This window comes from Phoenix dactylifera, chromosome 17 (genome assembly GCF_009389715.1).
Source record: "Phoenix dactylifera cultivar Barhee BC4 chromosome 17, palm_55x_up_171113_PBpolish2nd_filt_p, whole genome shotgun sequence".
Lineage (NCBI taxonomy): Eukaryota > Viridiplantae > Streptophyta > Magnoliopsida > Arecales > Arecaceae > Phoenix > Phoenix dactylifera.
Window position 1 is genome coordinate 384141 of NC_052408.1, and position 8887 is coordinate 393027.

Genomic DNA, 8887 nt, shown 5'->3' on the forward strand with positions numbered 1-8887 from the left:
AATTAGAGTACCTTGCCATAAGGTTTTTCACAGTTGGATTGATCGACTTGCTGCACATAGGAATAAGTAAATACCATTTCTGTTGTTTAGAACAATCCTTCCCTAAACGCTTAGAAAGGAAAACATCCTTAACACAAAAAATATGGTCCTTCATAACTTCCCAACTCGATTCCATAGGATCTACACATCAGGTCAAGAGACTAGCATGTGCCTAAAGATTACCACTTCATAAAACAAAAATATATTAAATATGCAATTCCTGCATCTCAATATGCTGAGGTCATCTCCACAAAAATGTAAGATTCTTCCTCTGAACAAGTCCAGAATTATGCATTGGCAACAGAGGCACTGCCATTACACCATAAATGCTTGTTGTGAGAGCATTGTGTTCCTCAACTATAAGAACTTGTAGGAGTCCACGTACAAGCCGCAATCAGATTTTAACACAAAATTCTCTGGATTACTACCTCAACAAATCACATAACAACTCCAATAGATGTGTAATACCTAGTTCCCTGCAATCTATCTCAGGAATAGGAGTCTGTACAAGGATCTACTGATCTCAAAATAAGCCATTATCGCATCCTTGCTAGATTTAACAAATTTCAGCTACAATCCTGTGATATATCACACATTCGACGTGATTTAGGACCCCATTAATATCCTTAATATTTTGCTTTCCAAGGCAAAACTGCTTCCTCTTAAATTCCCACTCACCAAAGAGCATTCATCTCTAAATTGACCTTAACCCTACAAATAACCTATATTACGGGCCCTTCAATTTAGCCTAAAGTACACACACCCAACACTTACAAACAGGCACTGGTATGACACTTGTACATGTCTCCTTAAAAACAAATCTTTAGATATCGAAAGGATCCAAACCTTACCACACTCGGCACACAATGTCCAGTCCACTTGGAGGCATGCTGCTTCAAATGATAGGCAACGTGTTAGTGCTCCTTGCTATCACTAATGTTGTCAACAAGGATGCATTTCAGCCTTGATTAAGCCTTCAATCTACAAATAAATTGCATCGGTGGATATAGGAGAGAAATTTCAAAGTCATGGATTTTGGGGTTGAGTCAAATTGACCAGGTTGGTTCAGGTCAGGCCATATGGATTTTGATTAAATTTAAACCCAGTTAGCACACAGGTTGGGTCAGGACTGGTTGGTAGGAAATATAGTATGATCAAACCCAACCCAATTTTTCAAACATATCATTTTTCAGACAAAACCTGATGTACACTTTAAAAATCAGATTGGATCAGGCCTAATTATGTACAGACTGAATCAGGTCATGGGCTAACCATACCCTTTTGCACGCCTACAAAATATCAAATCTAGCCATTGATTACAGGCCTTTAGGGACCTGCAAAATCATAACCATCACCCCTAGATTTTGTCCATGAACTCTCAACACCAAACCAAACCACTACTTAAAGATTCCTGAAGCAAGAGTCAGAAACGAACTTCTTGCTCAAATTCCCTAATAGGAAAATGAAGTTTTTGGCAGTTTTCACACCTCTTTAGCTAAAAGGTCCTAACTTTCCCAGTAAAACATTTCCCAGCTCCTACTTTACCATTTAACTTGAACATGCGACCGCTGATTTTGCATCAACAAGATGATAAAACCTTTGTTTACATGATCCCTCATTATCGCAAAAAAGTTTCATTCCACCCTGATTTCATTTTTGTAGAATAAGAAGCCTTCATATCTTAATGCATGCACTTAATTTATTCAGAGCTATTAGAGCAGGATCCACTAAGGACTATTGAGTCAAACCAATAACATGTCTGCTGTTATCCGCCTGCAAACTGCTTTCTTTGCCAACACAAGATTAGGACCATCCCCTTCATTCTATTCTGACCCCGGCTGAGGCTGGCTTTCCGGAAGCCAGTTCCCACAGTGCTCAAGGCTCTGCTGGCCCACCAGCAGTAGCAGGAATTCTCCCATTCCCTGGTAAAAGGTTGGCTGGATGTCTGCAAAGACGTCATGCAGCTGTCCTATTTGTGCATTGTTCCCTCAGCTAGGACTCGACCTTTGGTCATCTGATATGATAGGAAGGTAAGCCACGCTACAATTGGGTCATCATCTCTTACTATCTAGAACCATCAAAACTCCAATCCCCTCCACCAGAGTTGACCTCAACAATTAACTCTGTGTCAATGCACAGCTAATACTCAAAATCAATTTGAGTATGGGACCTTGTTCACTAAACAACCAAAAGAATACATGGAAATTACATATTATTAAATATATTCAATTTTTCCCTACCCTAATGAGATGAGTAATCCAAGTAAAGTTCATTGCAACATGCATATATATATATATATATATATATATATATATATATATATATATATATATATATATATATATATATATATATATATATATATATATATATATATATATATATATATACATGCATATAAAAATATGCATAGATATATACATATATAAAAATGTGAATAGATATATACATATATAAAAATATAAATACTGGCATTTAACATGCTCAATGCATGTGGATAGCACATTCAAGTTAGATTTTTCTTAGTAGTTTTTTTTATTTGGAACTCCAACAAGTCTAGAATTTTCTTTTCTTGGAACTCTTTCATAATTATAACAACTAGGTAGCTTTTGTTTTGAAACCCTTTCACTACTAAATTGATCCTTGTCTTTCCTCATGTGCCGTCATGTGAGACCATTGAACTTAGTGCCGACCTCCATTCAATGCTTACTGGTACGGAACAACATGTCCCCACACCCGCATACGTAGATTGATGAAGTTGACACACATCTGTAATACCCCTACTGCCCTACATATTAGTGCTTATTACATGATCAGTTACAGTATATGTGAGCAAAGTGTATTGTAGCAAGTACTAATATATGTGAATGGAAACATCACGAGACGGATGCTTTTGTATGAGAATTGCATTAGTATCGAATTTAATGACTAATAAGATCCTAGGTCTAAGTAAAAAAAAAAAAAGTTCAAGAACTAACTTGCCAATGCTAGAGTTGTGGCCACCTCATGCATCTTTTGACATCTGCCACCTCATGCATCTTTTGACATCTGCCACCTCATGCATCTTTTGACATCTGCCAGCTCATGCTCATCAAAAATGCTAAGTATTAAACAACCACCTCATGCTTGTGCCACCTCTAGTATATTTATTAATTGCCACTTCATGCTAATTTTCATTAAGCTACCACCTCATGCTTATTACTGGTAAAGCAGTGCCTCATACCAGAAATTCAGCCACCTAGCTTCTCCTATACTGGAAACCTAGTTGCTAATATCCCATGGTGAGACACCAAAGGCTTACAAGCCATCTATAAATAGGAGGTTGCAGCACTCTTCCGCCATTTTTGCAAACCCTACAAGTTCAACCACCTATAAAGTAGACAACTATTGAAGGAAAGGAGAGAAAGTAAAGAAGAAGTGAATACCAAGCAATCCTCTAAGACGAAAGAAGGTGGTGCATGAAGTTTTAGAACAGGAATCAGTAAGTGTCCTGAAATAGCTGATGTTCCACTTTACAAGTTATTTACTTATGTCCACAGATTTAGAACCAAGATCGACAGAACCGTCCCAAACTGGATGATTCTTGCTGATCCGAGCCATACCGGTGGCTCACCGGTACAGTTCCAGCAACAAAAATGAGACCCATTGTTGGAGCCGGAGGAAAAGGAAAGAGAGAGCGAGCGGGGTAGGGAGAGCCGGAGAAGGTGGCGGACGCCAGCGAAGAGTCGGTGGAGGCCGACGGAAGCCGCAAGCGGTCGACGGAGGCTGCGCCAGGGGAAGTCGCGGCCGGTTCTCCTGTTTTAAACAAAACAAAAGTTCGACCACGACTAAAAAATTTTGCAATTTTTAAGTGAAGTCGGCAAAGCGCTTGCCGACTTCATTTAAAAATCGTAAAATTATAAAATTCCACGATTTTTAAGTGAAGTCGACAATAGATTTGCCGACTTCACTTAAAAATGCAAATTTTTTTAGCCGCGGCCGGAGAACAAAACAGAACCAGCCGCTGCCTCGCCTGCTGCAGCCTTCGTCGGCCCTTCGCCAGCGTCCGCCGCCCTCCTCCGGCCCTTCTTCCCTCGCTCGCGCTCTTTCTCTCTTTTCTCTTTCCCAAACTCCTACGGTGTCGTGCCCTCTCTCGGTATAGGCACGACATGGCCCATACCGAGTCGTCCCGCCAGAGAACCGGTATGGTACCCAATACCGGTTCCTCTTACCTTATTTAGAACTCTTATTCCTTCCATCTCTTGTTCAACATTGGCTTCACGATCTCACTCCTATTGGAGATTGAATCATCATAAAGACATTGAATTCAGCAATTGTTTTGTTATAAGAAAACTCAAAATTCAATTTTTATTATAAATGATCATAACTTGTATGATTTTCTAAAATCTCTTGTAAACATATACATAAATTAACTTCAGAAGCTTCATCCTTGTGTTTTGAATGATTTAGCAACATTTGCATTTACGACTCCAGCTAAGTTGCCTTATTCGAAACTTATATGGTGCAAGTATATTGTTGAACTATATGTTATTATTAGAACTTAGAAGTGCTTTAACAATTATGTAATAATGAAAAATCTCATATTCTAATCATTGAAATAAAAATTATGGTCAAACAGTGTACCCTTAACCAGTGGATGTAATTGTTGGTTTCAACAAGGATTTTACATCCCAATGTGATGATGAGACATCCCACCATCCCAAGTGTCAGGACAGGACGAGACAAGGACCAAGAAAGAATAGATAGGACATCCGGCGTCCTGAATAACATGTCACATACAATTCCACAAAAAAGTGGGATGGCCTCATCCCCATACGGTTGGAATCTTTTAGTTCAATGAATCCCTTACCGATGGGTATACTAGTAGGGTTCAATGAAACCCCTAACCACCAGGTATCGTAGTTGATCATTAGTGAACTCCATTTAGCAAGTATAATAATTGGCATCGACCAACGGGTACAAGAGTTGGTCTAAGTGAACCCTTAGCTAATGAATCAATGAGTCCATGACCAACAAGCATATATAGTTGGTCACTAACCAGTTGATATTGAAATAATAGTAATAAGTGTTCTAAAGCTTCCAGTGTATCCAAGTAATTTTCAAGTATATCTCATTGTATGTTTTGAGATAGAGGGAAGCTAATCTCAACCTTTTCTACCCTGTACCCACCCCACCCTCGAGGGTTGACTACTAATGGAATCGAACCCCTACTCCCTTGCCTAAGTAAGGGGTCATACCATCCAAGCAAGCACTGAAGGTTGTGTACTCTACCATATTCAAGTATTTCTAGGTGTATTTTAGTCAAACAAGTGTTTCATGTTTTCAGCAATTTTGCACCAAAAGGCATGTATCTTGATGATACTATTTGTTTCAAAATCATTCAATATTTCAAAACAAAGTTATATTGGTAAATGATTTATTGATATCTCTTACAGAATATTATTATTAACTATTTGAGTTTTAAGAAGTATCGATCCTTATTGCTTTCCAAGTTCTATTGTCCTGATACTACATTGTTAGCTATGTTGAGTAATGTAGCTCACGCACCTATTTAGTGTATTTCAGAGCGAATAACTTGTTAACTTACCTGACTAGAAGTTTGAAGTATTTTGGTTCTGCATAACAGAGCCTACATTAGAAAAGATCTTAGTGTCAAATTCAGGGTGTATTGCAAGATAAGGTGTTTTAGAATTGCCCATAATGAACTAGTTTGTGTATTGTAATGTACCTATCATGAAGGATGTAAAAAGCATTACTTTGTGTATTACTAGACACTGGATGAAATTTTAGTTTGCTTCATTCAATAAAATAACCGCCTATATCATAATCAAATGACAACATTTGATTGGAGAATAGTATGCTTCTATGATGATTAATTAAAGTGATTTTGAGCCATTTTCGACTGTAATTGCAATCACTCTTGGGACTTGGCAGCGCTGGGTTCTAGTTTATGGCAGCGGTTTTATCATGTGTCAATACAAGGTACAACAAGCCCCATGCCATGCCAGTATTACACTGGATCAGTATTGTACATCCCATAGCACTTGGTATGATTTAGTAATAAAACATTATATTTATAGAAAACAAAATGACTTTGCATCCTTAGTTAACTTGACAATTTCTGATCACCAATATGCAGAAGGACTTATACATCTCTTAGAAACATTTATTACATGCTTACCTTCAATTGGCTTAAAAACCCCACCAATCATTTTACCATTCCTTTTGTTGTTGGGGCCTAAATAAAACCTATTCAGGTGGGTTCTACTCTTCATTTTTTTTCTTTTCCTTTTCAATGGTCCCAATAGGTTCCATTGAAGATTACAAGTCTTTCAAGCTTCCTTAATGGTTTGGAGGACAAAATATGTTCCCCCTTGAATGTATATTTTAAATAATTCAGATAATGTTTTCCTCAAAATATTGTTTTCATAATTGGTTTCTTTCGATCATCTAGAATTCCACTTACTACAAATATTTTGGTTCTCCACTCCATACCAATGATTCGTACCTTCATGTAATCTTGTAACATCCTAGGCCCACCATCCCATGACAAAAATTCTCTTCTCAAGTCACCAAATGGTACTTTGTAAGTAGATAGTACGGTACGGGGTGTATCGTACTATACCAGTTCAGTACCAATACCAGTACATGTGACGTACCGAACTCCGTACCATATCGTACCGACACTATTATAGGGTTCAGTACCAAGACAGTAAACCTCGTTCTAAATCCACACCCTTAACAAAGTCCTAGATAACAAATACCATTGTTGTTATCTCTATCTTTATCTCGTGATCCTCCGCTTAGACTTTATCATCTTGAGCTTTATGCAAGAAATTTTATTTTATTTTTTCCTTTCATTTCCCTAATACAACATAACTTTGAGCCTACATCATTGTCTAAGCATATCTTCAAGTATGCTGTCTTTCAACTTTGTATTAAGAAAGACAAAAGAACACAAGATAAATAACAATTTATTCTTGACTAGTATCTTGCACCTGTACTGCTGCATGTGCTTATTTGTAAGGAAAACATTAGCTGGATATGAGTCCCATTGTCAGTAAACAAAAAATTACATAATGGGTCAAACCTCAAAATCCATCACAATGCTGGGCTCTCAGCCTCTCTTTGCACATGCTTTAGCACACATGAGAGAAGCAGACAGCTAGACTCAACCCTTTTGCATTATACATTAGAAAATGTATGAGTTCAATTAACTTATTATTACACAACTTGTCCTATACACTTACAGAAAGATATCTTCCCAGTACTAAAAAAGAGGGGAAAGTGAGATGTTATGTTCGTTGTGCAATCACCCCCAATAATCAATGAAAGAAACACTTTCAGCAAAATCTTACCACATCGTAGATTCCTTATTATTTTTGAGCCTCATAGACTGATTTGATCACTCAAGCAGAAAAATTTTTGACCATACAACGGAATTATTAATGTACTAGAAACCAATACATATTAGAACAAAGTTAAAAGGCTCTGTTAAGGCTTCGTTGTTTGACAGTCAAAAAGAAAAGGCAAGATATTTGGAACTTGTCATACCTGATGCAATGACATACTCTCCATCAGGAGTCACCTTAATTTTGGTAGTCGCAGTCTCGAACCTCAAATCCTGGATTATGTCCACCCTTTGAAGGTAATCTAGTTAATGACAAAAGAAGCAAATTATTTAATCAGTTACAACTCATGCACTAGGTCAAATTACATCAGTCATTGCCAAAAATCTCACAACAAAAGACATTAGGTAACCTATCAACAAGAAATTAAGCTCCAAAAAAAGGAAGTGCCAATCTGATATCAAGAACAAAAGACCGAATCCAACAAATAGAAGTGAAAAAAAGAAGGAGTACCTTTATCTTTACGAAGGGCTCTGAGCTTCTTGGGTGGGAGCCATGTGGGCAGAGAACGCTGGCCCGAGACCGAGTAAAGCTTGACGCCATTAATGGAGGTGGACTTGATGCTACCTCCTCGGGTCGCCATTAACGAGAACCCTAGATTTACGAGCTCTCTCTACTCTGCCGCAGGCGCGAGCTTCAGGGTTTGGGAGAAGCGCGGCCGCGATGGAGCAAGAGAGGGTTTTGGAGAGGCCGGTAGCGGCGGACAGGATAGGGTTTACAAGGGATCGGAAGGCAAATGACTTCGCTCCGTCCCTTTTAGGCCCTTTTCTGGTACAGATACGGACCGGACCGGACCGGACCGGCATCAAAGTGGCTAAAGACCCCTATTCACCTACTCGATCTACGGTTCAACCGGTCGAACGTTGGCGTACGAATAAAAATTGGAAGGCAACCCACGAACCTGTTCCATCTTTCCTATTATTATATATTTTCTTTTCATATACACTCTTGTAAATATTTGAAATTATATATCTTTATAAATTTATTATTTAACTATATATATTCTTGTAAATAATTTGATCGCATGTCTATTCTTAATCTCACATGCCGCTCAACTGTTTCAGTTTGACTGGCATTTAATTAAAGATTTTCCTTATAAATACCACAACTTATGCATATACCCTTGCAAATTTTGCTATTTATATATATCTTTATAAATTATTTCTTTCCGCATGCCTATCTTTATTAAGTTAAGAATATTTCAATCATTTCAGCTGTAAATAACTTGTTTTTTCATGGTGTCAAATAGTATATTAACTATAAATTAGACATTAAAAAAATAATTTATAAGTGTATATATGAAAATAGCTAATTTGCAATGCAACTTTAGATATTTATAAGAATATGCAAGTAAAAAGGACATATTAATAAATAATAATAAAAAATATGGAAGACTTATTTGAATAATCTTTCATTGAAACTACTTATTTCTCAAACCA

At 37.5% G+C, this 8887-nt stretch overlaps 1 protein-coding gene across 2 annotated transcripts in view; it reads right to left on the minus strand.

Moving 5' to 3' along the window:
- LOC103715066 (nucleolar protein 10) overlaps positions 1-8186 on the minus strand; it is a 35514-nt gene extending 27328 nt beyond the window's left edge. The window contains exons 1-2 of one of the 2 annotated variants that reach the window (XM_008802575.4): positions 7902-8186; positions 7594-7692 (exon numbers count right to left, since the gene is read on the minus strand). In XM_008802575.4, the coding sequence (XP_008800797.3) occupies positions 7594-7692; positions 7902-8031 (229 nt within the window). In that variant the 5' untranslated portion in view covers positions 8032-8186. Of the gene's footprint in view, positions 1-3017; positions 3734-7593; positions 7693-7901 lie in introns of those variants that run through there. The other variant, XM_039114688.1, reaches the window with a different exon arrangement.
- Between the last annotated feature and the right edge of the window lie 701 nt (positions 8187-8887).